General features: G+C 53.0%; 1 protein-coding gene across 1 annotated transcript in view; it reads left to right on the plus strand.

Annotated features, from left to right (window-relative positions):
* CUNH1orf94 (chromosome unknown C1orf94 homolog) overlaps window positions 1–13442 on the plus strand; it is a 41828-nt gene that overhangs the window by 10392 nt on the left and 17994 nt on the right. Inside the window, exon 2 of the mRNA XM_008694427.2 lies at window positions 11749–12434. Within this exon, the coding sequence (XP_008692649.2) occupies window positions 11749–12434 (686 nt within the window). The remainder of the gene's footprint in view (window positions 1–11748; window positions 12435–13442) is intronic.

Consider the following 13442-nt stretch of genomic DNA (forward strand, 5'->3'; position numbering starts at 1 on the left):
TTAAAAAAATACCTCTTCCTTAGGGTAAGCCTTCTCTTATTAAACAGATTCAAATGAAAAGTTTTAAAGATAATTTGAACAATACGAATCACACTGTAGCCCCACAGCTGCCGCCGTAGTCACTCCTCAGCGGGTCCCATCTCAGTCTCGGGCTCACTGAGCCCCCCACCCCAAAACCCTTCCAGTCTGGGGCCCAGCCCTCACCAGCTTCCGGTAGGTCAGCTTCTCAGGGTCAGGGAGGGGCAGCCAGAGGTGTCTCACTTCCCTGGGCCAATCTCCCTTCTCTGTCCCACCTGCCCCGGGGAGATTCCCACCAGGCTGGGTGTCTCATTTGCATCAAAACCATGGGGGGTGGGGGAGGGATGTCTGTTCAGAATGCAGATACCTGGGCCCCGTTCTGGGCCCACTGCACTGCCATCTCTCCAAGAGTGCCCGGGCATCTGCACTTGGAACAGTTGCCTGGCATGAGTCCTATGCATTTGTACTCTGGTTTCTTTGAGGTCAAAGATGACAGATCCTCAAGTTTAAAAGGGACACAGCTTTGAGAAGGTGTTTCAAAGACGCGTGAAGGAAGGGGACTGCGCTTTATGGAGTGAGCTCCAAGTGTATATGCCAAGGACCTCGTAAAAAATGGGCTCTACTCAGTGTGAAGGCCTTTGCTAAGGAGTGAGAGGAACATCAAGTCCAGGCTTGGCGTTGGGACAGCGGAGGGATTTCACAGGGTTACCTTTAACCCTGAGTGGTGTCACCATCCCCAGGGTGCAGATGACAAGAATGAGGTTCCGGGACGTTCCCTCCCCCTCCCCCCTAGCCAGCCCGGGTCCTGGGTGGTGAAGGGTCAGCAGGGCTCCCAGCCCGCAGCCTGGCGGCTCTCCCGCACGCACTGCGCCTCTCGTCGGAGCCGCTAACATTTGCATAGCGCTCCTTGCAGTTTACCGAGCGCTTCACGCTCACCGGCTCCCTTAATCCTCCCGCAGCCTGGAGGGTGGAGGAGGGGCGGGAGGCCCCGAGCCTTCTGAAGGCCCCCCGCCCCACTACCCCTTCCCCCCAGCCGTCCCAGCAGACAGAGCTCAGTGGGCTCCCAGGTACCTTTGGGACCCAGGTGCGCAGGCCGTGAGTGGCAAGTAAATTTGCAGCTTCTCCCAAGTGCCCCTGCACCCTAAACTGAACCGCTTCAGAGCCCAGGGTCCTCAGGTTGGGAAGGGTGGAATCCACCCTCCTCATTCCTTTCCTTCCTGCTGGTTTTCCACAAGCCCGTGGTGGTGTGTGTCTGTGCGTGCTGTGTGTGTTGGGTGTATGTGTGTATGGCTGTGGGAAGTGTGTGGGGTGAGTGCATGGGTGAGGTATGTGTGCACGGGTGTGCATGGATGTGGTGTGTGTGTGCATGTGTGTGCATGTGTGTTGGGGTGACTGTGGTATGTGTGTGCATGGCTGTGTGTGCATGCACGCGCGTGCGTGGGTCTGTGTGCATGGCTGTAGTGTGTATGTGTACATGACTGCTGTGTGTGTGTGTGCACGGCTGTGGTATGTGTGTGCACACATGGCTGTGCTGTGTGTGTGTATGCGTGGGTGTGGTGTGTGCGTGGTTGTGTGTGTGAACATGGCTGTGGTACGTGTGTGTGTGCATGGGTGTGGTGTGTGCGCGGTTGTGTGTGTGAACATGGCTGTGCTGTGCGTGTGTGCATGGGCGTGGTGTGTGCGCGGTTGTGTGTGTGAACATGGCTGTGCTGTGTGTGGGTGGCGTGGGTGTGGGGAGACAGACTCAGGGCAGGTCAGCGAACCCTACCTCTGGAGGAGAGGGAAGCTGGAGGACACAAGGTAGCTTGGACGAGGCCGTGTCCCTTCCTTCCACGCTGGGCGGGCACCCTGGGTGCTCAGGGAACAGAACCTGGGTGTCTGCTCCTCATGCAGACAGGAAGACCCAGAAATGTCCATGACCCTCGGTCAAGCAAGGGGGCTGCCCGCTAGGGGTGGTGCCAGGCTGGACACCAGAGCCCCCGCCTTCTTGACGAAGGCATCTCTCTCTCTCTCTCTCTCTCTCTCTCTCTCCTGGGGCCCTTGAGGCCTCCTCCCTGCCCCCGCTCACAGCCCCTCACCTGCCCACCAAGTTCTGCCTTCGGCCGCCTCATCCCGGCCTCTGGCCTCCTGCGCCCGAGCTCAGAGAGAGGACATGAACTTCAGGTCACCCCGTCAGCAAGGACAGAGCTGGGGTTTGAGTGCCGCTCTCCTGACTACAAAGGCCTTGCTCCTTCTCCCACTTCTGCTGTTCGGGGCAATGTAGGGCAGTGGCTACGGGGAGAGGCTCAGAGCCATGTGGCCTCGGATCCAACCCTGCTCTTGGGTGAACGTGAAGTGACCTTTCAGACTTCCTGAGCCTCGGTTTCCTCTTTCTAAACCGGGAATGAAGAAGCTACCCATCCTTCCTAGTTGTTGTGAGGACAAGCACCTGGCACCCAGTAGACACCACACAGATCGTGGCTCAGGCCCCAGACCCCTCCTGTCTCTCCTCTGGGCTGCTCCCCGGAGGAAAAACACCTAAGCCTGGCGATTCTCTGCTGAAATCTTTCCGGTGGCTTCCCTGCACCTTTAGAATCAAATGCCCTCTCATCACTCCGAGGCCTGGCACAGACTGCCTCCTGCCTTTATCTCTAACGTCACCTCATGTGACCCCGCCCTTAATGTGCCCCCCGCACTCGAGCGTCAGTCCCGCCAATGCACCAAGCCCTTTCCAGCCTCGGGGCCTTCGTGTGTGCCATTCCCTGCGTCTGGAAAGCTTTTCCTTGTGTTCTTTACCTGAATACATTCTTCTCCCTTTTCTCCCCCAGCTTAAACGACGCTTCCTCAACAAGGCTCTTTCCGCTCTCCTAACCTAGGCCTGTGCACCTAGTGTTCTCCCACACAGCTTTGCACGCTTGGTTTTCAGAGCAGCGTGGCCCAGGGCTTGAGAAGAGTAGCACGGGAGCCCGCTTGCCTCAGTTCATTCCCCTTGTTACTTCTCAATTCTGTGACCTTGGGGAAATTACCCAACGGCTCTGTCTCTTTGCTTCTTCATTGTAAAAACGGGGAACGTTGTATCTCTCTGTGTCAGTTCACTTTAGATCTATGACAAACCACCCCAAAGCTTGGTGACTCGAAACCACAACTAGGTATCTACTCAGCTCGCATTTCTGAGGTTCCGCGATCTGGCCCGGGCTCAGCACAATGGTTCTTCCGGCGGGGGGGAGGGGGGGCTGCGCCTGACCCCACGTGGCTCCTGTTCACCCACATCTGCAGTCAGCTGGATAGGGCGGCAGGTGGCCCGGGGACCTCGGGGTTTCTGTCCATGGGCTGTGTCATCCTCTCCTGCACTGGGAACGTGGAGGTCACTACATCCCAAGACAGACAAGGGGTGAGGCCCTAGAGTCCAAGCACCTTGTGAGTCTCTGCTTATTGTTCTTTTCTGTATGAAATATATCGCGTTTTTCATTTGGGTTGTATTTCTATTGAAATGTAGTCGACGTATAATAGGGTATTAGTTTCAGGTGAACAACATAGGGATTCAACATTTATACGCATTACAAAATGATTATCGTACGTCTTGTCACCATCTGTCACCAAGCAAAGTTATTACAGTGCCATGTTATTGGCTATATTCCCTCTGCTGTGCTTTACAGCCCCGTGCCTCACGTGTTTATAGCGGAAAGTTCGTACCTCTCAATTCCCTTCACCTGTGTTTTCCATTCCCCCCCTTCCCTCTGGCAACCCCCAGTTTGCGGTATTTCGGAGTCTGTTTCCATCTTGTTTTGGTGGTTCATTTGCTTTCTTTTTCAGATTCCACATATAAGTGAACTCATACGGTATTTGTCTTTCTCCGTCCACCTTATTTGACTTAGCATGATACCCTTTAGGTCCATCCACGTTGTCACGAACGGCAAGATTTCGTTCTTTTTGACGGCTGAGTAATACTCCTGTGTGTGCTTCCAGATCTTGGCTATTGTAAATAATGTTGCAGTGAACGTAGGGGTGCAGATATCTTTCCAAATTAGTGTTTTCATTTTCTTCAGGGAAGTACCAGGAGTAGAATTGCCGGCTGTATGGTATTTTTCTTTTTATTTCTTGAGGAGCCCGCATACTAGTCTGCATAGTGGCTGCACCAGTTTACATTCCCAGCAATGGTGCGTGAGGCTCCCCTTTCCCCATATCCTCGCCAATACTTGGTATTTTTTTCCTGCTCCGTAGTAACCGTTCTGGCAGGTGTGGGGTGTGCGTTGTGGTTTTGATTTGCAGTTCCCTGCAATGAGTGTTGTCGAGCACCTGCTCGTGTGTGTCTGTCTGCCATCTGTATTCGTCTTTGGAAAAACGTCTATGTAGGTTCTCTGCCCATTTTTAATCAGATTATTTGTTTGTTTTGTTTTGTTTTTGTGTTGAGTTATATGAGTTCTTTATAGATTTTGGATATTAGCCCCTTATTAGAAATATTTTCTCCCATTCAGTAGGTCATCTTTTTGTTTTGTTGGTTTCCTTCACTGTGTGAAAGCGTTTTAGTTTGAAAGAAGTCCCAATTGTTTATTTTTGCTTTTGTTGCCTTTGCCTGAGGAGACAACCAAGAAAATATTGCTAAGACTCTTATCCAAGAGTTTACTGCCTGTTTTCTTATAGGAGTTTTATGGTTTCAGGTCTTACATGTAGGTCTTTAATTCATCTTGAGTTTATTTTTGTAGGTGGTGTAAGAACGTGGTCCAGTTTCATTCTTTTGCATGTAGCTGTCCAGTTTTCCCACCAGCATTTATTGAAGATTTTGCCTTTTCTCCATTGTACACTCTTGTCTCCTTTCTGTAGGTTAACGACCGTACAAGCATGAGTTTATTTCTGGGCTTTCTATTCTGTTCCACTGATCCATGGGTCTACCTTTGTGCCAGGCCAAACTGTTTTGATTACTATAGCTTTGTGTGGTCTAGTTTGAAATCTGGGAGCAGGATACCTTTCGCTTTGTTCTTTTTTCTCAAGATTGCTCTGGCTGTTCGGGGTCTTTTGTGGTTTCATAGGAATTTAAGGATTATTTGTTCTAGTTACGGGATAGTATTTTGATAGGAATTGCACTGAATCCGCAGATTGCTATGGGGAGTCTGGACATTGTAACAGTATTAATTCTTCCAATCCGTGAGCATGGTGTATCTTTCCATTCCTTTGTGTCATCTTCAATTTCTTTCGGCAGTGTCTTATAGTTTTCAGAGTACGGGTCTTCCACCTTCTTGGTTTATTCCTAGTTATTTATTCCTAGGTATTTCTGCTTATTACTGAATCAAGATGGGCGGAAACTGCCGCAGGGCTGGGACTCAGGAAGGCATGATAAGATGGGGGCTGTTATTGTGATCAGTCGACCACACTACCCCACTGGGGCTGTTGTGGGGACTCAAATGAGACCTCGGCATGGAAAGGACCTAACACAGTGCCTGGCCAGTTAGTTAGCTCTTCATAAGTGCGAAAGCCTTCTTATTATTTTGTGACCTGGGACCTGAGGCGTAGACGTGGTAGCCAGATTGTGTAAGGTATGGCCCCCGTGAACCATGGGGGGTTTGAGTCCGTTTCTGACTCTTTCCAGGGAGTGAACTCTTGGCCACTACACTCCGCTGCTCAGCCGTGAGGACAGGTAGAGAAGTCAGAATCCCACCCACGGTCATGAGGTCAGTCTGTGGAGGGACCGTCACTCAGGCCCGGGTCTGCGCCAGACCTGGGGCCCTTCACCTGCCTCAGTCACAATCAGCCATGTTGCCCGGGTACTGGACTTGGGTACCGTGTTTGTCGTTGGTCTGAAGTGCCATGGTGGGAAGAAAATATTTGTTTTGGGTGTCCTCTTGTAGCACTAACAATCCTCTGCTTGCATTTTTCTGTTGTCTGGCTCGGATGAATAGCAGTTTTCGTCTTTGCTCTGTGTTATCATGTACACAGAACCGCTGTTGGGAGCTAACAGCGTGCTTGCTTAGTCATTATTCTGGGAAGGGGTGCCAACCAGTCAATAGCCTTTATTTTTATATGACTCTGTACACTGCAAATGCAGAAATCATGCGCAGTGCTGGCGTCCAGAGCCGCCACCAGACACCTGTCACTTCTGGAGGTGGGCAACGCAGACGTGGTGGCAGCCGTCGGAGCCCCAACACCAATCCTGACTTCTTCCTTTGTCAGCGCCCGGGAGCTGCGTTAACCTTCCTGAATGATTCACTGTGATAGAGTCTGTGGCAGATTTTATGGTTTTTACCAACTCAAAGGAGAAAGCAAATAGCACGGGAGAGGTGCCAGGATCGGCAAAACTTCTTAGGAAGAGAGAAGAAAAGATAGATTCCAGGAAATGCAGGGGAGCAGACTTGACATTGAACCCAAGGAAGTCGTGGGAAGAATGAAAAGTCTTCCTGGGATCCCCAAGGTGGTTGCGAAGATCTGGGAGGCTTTGTGTGGGGTCTGCCGTGGGACCGCCGTGCAGAGGTGGGGAGTTCTTAGGACCGGGCTAAGCAAGTGGTTCATGTCATCTGACCAGCTGAGGGATGCCAGGCCAGACGTGGGGGCCAGAACATGGAATAAAGCCAGCCAGAGCGTTTGCAACCCATGGAAGGAGCTGGGCAGTCTTTGGCAGCAGGGTTCTTGATGTGAAGAGCTCCAAGAGATGGACAGGGGTAAAGATAAGTTCATGAGCTAGTTTCCTCATTGATTCAACAAATTCTCCCTGAGCGGGAGTGAGATGCCAGGCACCGCTCTAGACCCTGGGGCTCTGTGCTGAACAAGATACAGTCCCTGCCCTCAGGGAGGTTATGTTGTTGTGGGCAATAAAGAGATAAAAAAGATGCTGTGGATGGTGGTTAATACCATGAAGGAAATATGTGGGCTGCTGGAGCGGAGAGTGCCTGGTAAGGACGGGGCACTTTAAGAATGGCAGAAAAGGCTACTTTGGGAGTAGGAAACATGAACTGAGGCCTGAATAATGAGAAGAAGCAAGAGGGGATGATCTAGCATTCCATAGGAAATGCAAAGGCCCTGGGGCTAGAATGAACTTGGCATGTCAAGGAATATAAGGCCAGAACGGCTTGGATGAAGGAGGAGTCAAAGCAGGAGGGGGTGACTGAGCCACTTTGTATACTGCCCTGAAGGTCAGGAAGGAGTTTAAATTTTATCCTGTATGTAATGAGAGTGCACATGAGGGTTTAAGCAGAGAAATGGATTGATCTGAGTTCTGAGAACGTCCTAACTCTGCAGGCATGCAGTTTTCTAGAACAAACAAGAACAAAGGAATCTTGTTTTCTTGGGGGTTGCGGGGGAAGGCAGGTAGGGACGCCCTTGCTCGGGGACTTGTAACTGTGTGATGAATCTTGATTGCGGCGAGGTGTTTGATAAAGGCTGTCTTGGAGAAGAGAAGATGGGATGATAGTGACTGGATTGACTTATTCCCCCAAAGTGTTGATCCAGGATGACCGTCAGGCTGTGCGGAGGGTGTCCGGCAGTGTCTCCAAGGCTCGGCCCTGGACTCATTGCCTTCAACATTTCTATCCATAAATTGGCGGAAGACCCAGGAGACGTGCTCCTCAGCCATGCAGCTGACATGAAACTGTCAGGGACAGCTAATGTCACGGATGACAGACTCCGGATTCACCGTGATGGTCCTCCAATAGCTGGAGCGACGGAATGAAACCAGCAACAGCCCTGACGGCACTCAGGTTGGGGGACAGAGCTCAGCCGTGGAGCAGGGGTCCTTGCTGGATAGCTATCCCCGGTAAGGAAGCCGGGTGGGGTAGGAGGAGGTCGTGAAGGCAGCCGACCCCACCCGCATCCCCACACTTTCTAGGTGACAAGGCCCTTGGGCCTCTTTCAGGCTCGTTTTTCCCCATCTGTAAAGTGGGGATGATGTTGTCTATTGTCCAGGAGTGTGGAGAGGATTCAATTCAAGCATGTCTAGGGATGCCTGGCTTCCTGTCCGGCCTGGAGTGGATTTCTGACAGATGCAAGGGAAATAGGAGTTTGTGGAGGCTGGCCCGAGGGAGGGCTGGGGGCCCTGGGGCAGCCTGTCGGGAGCACAGAGGGCCCACAGCCAGAGCGGGCCCTGCATTCTTGGCACCGCACTGCCCCTCCTGGGAATGCCGGCTTCCTAAGAGGCCCCTGACTGCTGTGATGAGCCAGAGGGGTACGAACGGGGGTTCATCCTCAGCTTCTGCCTGTGTTCCAGGTTGGGGGGGGGGAGGCGGGTCCTCTCAGGGGCTGAGGAGGGGCCATCTGCGAGTGGTTTTTGATGCAGGGACCCCGGGGTCCTGAGGGCCTTTTCGAGTTTCCTTTGACTTCTCCTTGGAGTTGCTACTTGGGAGGATTCAAGCGGTGAGACTTTTTCTATCTGCATCTATTGTGTAACATTTACATTAAAAAAACCAACGCAACCCCAAGTAGAGCCAACAGTGCGTGACGAACCCATGCACCTCTCGGTCACAGTTTCGGCGATCGTCACCGCATGGCCGTCTTGTTTCATCCGTGGCCCCCGTCTTCCCTCCACCCCTGCTGGATTAAGTTTAAAGCAAATCTTAGACATAGTTTTATCTACCTCTAAGAGACAAGGACTCATTTGTTGTTGTTGTTGTTGTTTAAGTATAAACCACAATACCATTATCACAATGTTTTAAAATTGACATACTTGCAGTAGGTCTTTCTAAAAAAAAAAATCTATTGGTATATAGCTTGCTTTGCAGGGTTGTTTTTCTTTTTTTTTGGTAGAGGGGTGAGTCAAAAACTGATCCTTCAACTGTCTGGTTTCTGTAACTCGAGATTCACCTGTTCCCTTTGAGGATGATGATGAAGAGGAAGAAGGGGGGTCTCTTTATTCTGATTGTTCGCAGGGACGCAGCCGTGAGAGTGGGTCCTATTTATAGCCGAAGTCTAGACATGGGACGGAGGAAAGGAAGGGAACTGGAGAGGGCAGGGAGGAGGGGGAAGGGGGAGAGGAGAGAATGGAAGGAAGGAGAAAGCCAGAGTGGAAGACGGCCCGGCCTCCCTGCAGCCACGTCGCCCGCTGGAGCTCCCAGGACCAGCCGACACACACCCGAGTCACCTTTCCACCTTCTCTCCCCAGCGTCACACCCGTGGTTCAGGTGTCGTGCCCAGCTACAGGGAGGCCCTGAGGTTCTAGGGTCTGACATGAAATAGGTGGTTGTGCCCAGTGGAGCCCCCGGTCTGCTTGGCTAGAGTCTGCCTTCTCCAGGCCTCTCTGCTACTAAGTCTGCGGAGGCCGTCTGCAGGGCGGTGGTCAGGAGGCACGGCCAGCTCAGTTCGTAGAGTAGTGACATGCTCTTCCCCAAGTTTCCCAAAGGCCCTGGGCCCCCAGCTCCATTCCCAGGGTGCCCTGGGCCTCATGAGGACCCAGCAATGAAGGGGGTAAGGCCTGGCGCATCTGGATGCCCCTGGGACTGTCGCCCGTGCCCGTTCTGATTGGTTGTCAAATACAGTGACTTTCTCCCTGGTTCCGCGTGTGGTGACACGTGAGCGTTTTGTGCCTGCACGCGCATGTGCATCAAACACACCCACAAGTGTGTGCATTTGTTCTTGTGCACTCGCGAGGGTATATATGCTCAGACACAGAGAGCATTACGAGGAAGGCACGTCCCTGCTGGCAGGATTCATGGCCCCAGCTCGAGGGACTGGCTGAGCCCTGGGGAGGAACGGTCAGAGGAGGAGTGTGCGCCAGGCCTCCCCCACGGCGGAGCTCCACTTGTGGGCACTTTCATTCCCCCCTACCCCCTCTTCATTGTCTTCACCACCCTCCCCCAGGGGCATCGAGTGGTTTCCAGAATGTTCTTTGTAGACCACCTCAGCCACTTTTTATGGGAGCCCATCACATACAGAAAGCAGATGGTTCTAAGCTAGGTCACCATGGTCCTTCTGGCGGCACCAGGGTGGGAAGGTGCCCCTTGCCAAAGATGCCCGGCCGGCAGGATTGCCATCCTCTCCCACATCTGGAAGGAGCCAGCAAGCGGGAGCCTAGAGTCCATGGGCCCTGTAGGCCCCATCGGGTTGGTGTTGGCCATCAAGGGTCCAGCTGGAGTCCGGGGTTTGAGGTGCAGGTAGAAGCCAGTGTGTGGGTACAGGGAGATGCTTGTGAATCAGTGCAGGGACCGAGCCACTGCTGCTGCTCCCAGGACGTGCGGCTCAGTCCAGAGGCCGTGATCTGGTCAGAGGGCCGTGACAGCCAGGGGGAAACACAGGTATCCACCCACAGGCCACAATGTGGACTCCAGGATCCAGCCAGGCTCACCCTTACCCTGTGCCAGACCCTGTCCAAAGCGCTTTGCACCTGTCTGATATTCTTGTTGACCAGATGAGAAGACTGGGTACAGAGACGCCGAGCCACCTGCCCAGAGCCACAGGGGGGAAAGGGAGGGCACCAGGGCATGAGCCCAGCTGTCTAGCCCATGGTCCCTTCCCTCACGCTGCTACTCCGCAGTGAGTCTGGGGCTTTCCAGGGCTCAGCCCCAGCCTTCTGGCCTCTGAACTCAGAGCTGTTGACTCACTCCCAACCCCTACGTGGCTGGGCTTTCACTGCCTCAGGGACTGGGCACCCCTGAACAGGGAGGAAAGGACTAAAAATGAGGCTCAGCTCACTCAGCAAGACAGAGTATCTGGAGAGGACCCCGATTCCCGAATCCCAGACCTGAGCTCTTGGTGATGGGCCTGCTGGCCTGGTATAGAAACGTCTCTGGAATCCACTGTTCATTTTTTCTCTTGAGAAAGCAGTAGGTTTCTCTTACCTGGAGAGGTGTTCTCTCCATCCCCTTTCCCTGGGGATGCTGCTACAGAGAGCCGATGTAAGGCTCGATGATTCATTAGTTGTGTATAACACCCAGTGCACCATGCAATACGTGCCCTCCTTACTACCCATCCCCAGCTTATCCCATTCCCCCACCCTCCTCCCCTCTGAAGTCCTCAGTTTGTTTCTCATAGTCCATAGTCTCTCATGTTTCATTCCCCCTTCTGTTTACCCCCCCTTTCTTTATCCCTTTCTTCCCCTACTGATCATTCTAGTTCTTATGTTCCATAGATGAGAGAAATCATATGATAGTTGTCTTTCTCTGCTTGACTTATTTCACTTAGCATTATCTCCTCCAGTGCCGTCCATGTTGCAGCAAATGTTGAGAATTCGTTCTTTCTGATAGCTGAGTAATATTCCATTGTATATATGGACCACAACTTCTTAATCCAGTCATCTGTTGAAGGGCATCTCGGTTCCTTCCACGATTTAGCTATTGTGGACAATGCTGCTATGAACATTGGGGTGCATATGGCCCTTCTCTTCACTACGTCTGTATCTTTGGGGTAAATACCTAGTAGTGCAATGGCTGGGTCATAGGGTAGCTCAATTTTTAACTTTTTAAGGGACCTCCACACTGTTTTCCAGAGTGGCTGTACCAACTTGCATTCCCACTAACAATGTAGGGGGGATCCCCTTTCTCCACATCCTCTCCAACATTTTTTGTTTCCTGCCTTGTCAATTTTTGCCATTCTGACTGGCATAAGGTGGTATCTGAATGTGGTTTTGATTTGAATTTCCCTGATGGCTAATGATTTTGAACATTTTTTCATGTGTCTGTTAGCCATTTGTATGTCTTCATTGGAAAAGTGTCTGTTCATATCTTCTGCCCATTTTTTGATTTGATTATTTGTTTCACGTGTATTGAGTTTGAGAGGTTCTTTGTAGATCTTGGATACCAGTCTTTTATCTGCCGCCTCTTTCTGACCTGTTTGCAGAGCTCTGGAGCTCAGCCGCGACAAGGATGAGATCTCCCTGTTGGTGGAGCAGGAGTACTTAAGTCTGACCAAAGAGCACCTCATCTTAGTCACAGAGACCTCCGGGGAGCTGGAGGCCCCCGGCACTCCCCCCGAGGGCCCCAGACAGCCGGCTCCCTGCCTTCTCGCACCTCCCCCTCCGGCAGACAGCGGTGAGTACCCAGGAGCCGCCATCGTTGCCGCGGACACACTTCTGGAGCCGAAGGTGGCCGTGTCCGTGATCAGCCGAAGGCAGGACCGTGATTCTGTTATGTCCACGGTCACGGGCATTCTGCGCGCCGCCAAGGCCAAGAGTGTCACGGGGACAGAAGATGGGGGCCACATCCTGGGTGCCTCCACCTCGGAAATCAACAAGCTCCTGGCCCAGTTCCCACTGAAGGCCACAGAAGCAACCAAGGCTCCTGACAACAAGATGGTGCTGGAGGAGACCAGGGTCATCAAGGGCTTCCTGCAGAGCAGCATGTTTAGCGGCCCACGACCCAGGGAACCCACGGGGCTGGGCCCCTTCCTCCTGCTGCCAGCCCTGCCTCCCGCCCCCCCTGACAAGCCCCCTGAGCTCCCTGCTCAGAAGAGGCAGCTCCCGGTGTTTGCCAAGATCTGCTCCAAGCCTGAGGCGGACTCTGCCGTGGAGGGACACCTCTTACTGGGTGAGTGCAGTTGGGAGCAGGGCTAGTGAGTGGGCCTGCAGGGAGGAACCTACCAGAAAGCCAACCAAGGCTGCAGCAGGTGCATGCAGCATCTTTGAGCGGACTAGGACACGGCGGTCTCTCTGATGCGTGCAGTTCCCCAAGTGCAGGCTGTTTTCGGCACCCACAGGCCCCCTCTGCTGGATGCCCAGGTACGGGGCACTGCTTGGGTAAGCAAACACAGTGGCCTGGATCCCAATGCACTTGGAGAAGAGATATAGGCACATGTGGTAATTGGCACGTTTTTTGAATCCAGGTATCCAGAGTACATGGAAGGAAGCGTTTACCCCAGCTGATACTGCAGCATGGGGACTGTAAGCTGGATAGGAGAGAAATGGGATTAGCAGCTGGGGTCATCTGGCTTCCAGTGGAGGCACCTGTTCTGACCATGAGGACGGGTCCTCGCTCACAAACTCTCCACGTGTCGTTCAGACTGTCGGCCCTGGGCTTGTTCCCTGGGACTCCTGAGCCTTCGAACAGGGTTTCCACCTGCTAACTGAGGAGTCCCTTTCCCAAGAGCCCAAGATCTCCCCACCCTACCTCCAGGTTCTGATCCAGCCATCAGACTGGACGGTTCCAAGGCAGACTGATGGCGGAGGCATTTGCCTACAGTTAGCAGTCTTTGGGAGAGTTGATCAAAGAACAAAACATGGCCCCCAGGCTGTGAGCATGGTTGGATAAGTGAGATGCAGTGGGGGGAGGGCCCAAATCCATCCCCTGAAGAAAAGAGGTGCATGTTCTGTGTTCTGGAACATCATGGGAAGGCCGAGGAATCAGAACTGGGGTCAGCAAGCTGGACTCTGGGTCCTGGGAAGGTCTCTGGGACCCAGTGGGCTTTTGGGAGCTGTGTGTGTGAGGGTGGAGCCCCGCCCAGAGGGTGGGACTTTCCTGCCACCTCCTTCTCCAGGAAGGACACCGGATAGCTCTCTCAGGGATGGGGCTGCCGGCTGGGAGGTCGTCCCGTCCCAC

This window comes from Ursus maritimus, unplaced genomic scaffold (assembly GCF_017311325.1).
Source record: "Ursus maritimus isolate PB19 unplaced genomic scaffold, ASM1731132v1 scaffold_32, whole genome shotgun sequence".
Lineage (NCBI taxonomy): Eukaryota > Metazoa > Chordata > Mammalia > Carnivora > Ursidae > Ursus > Ursus maritimus.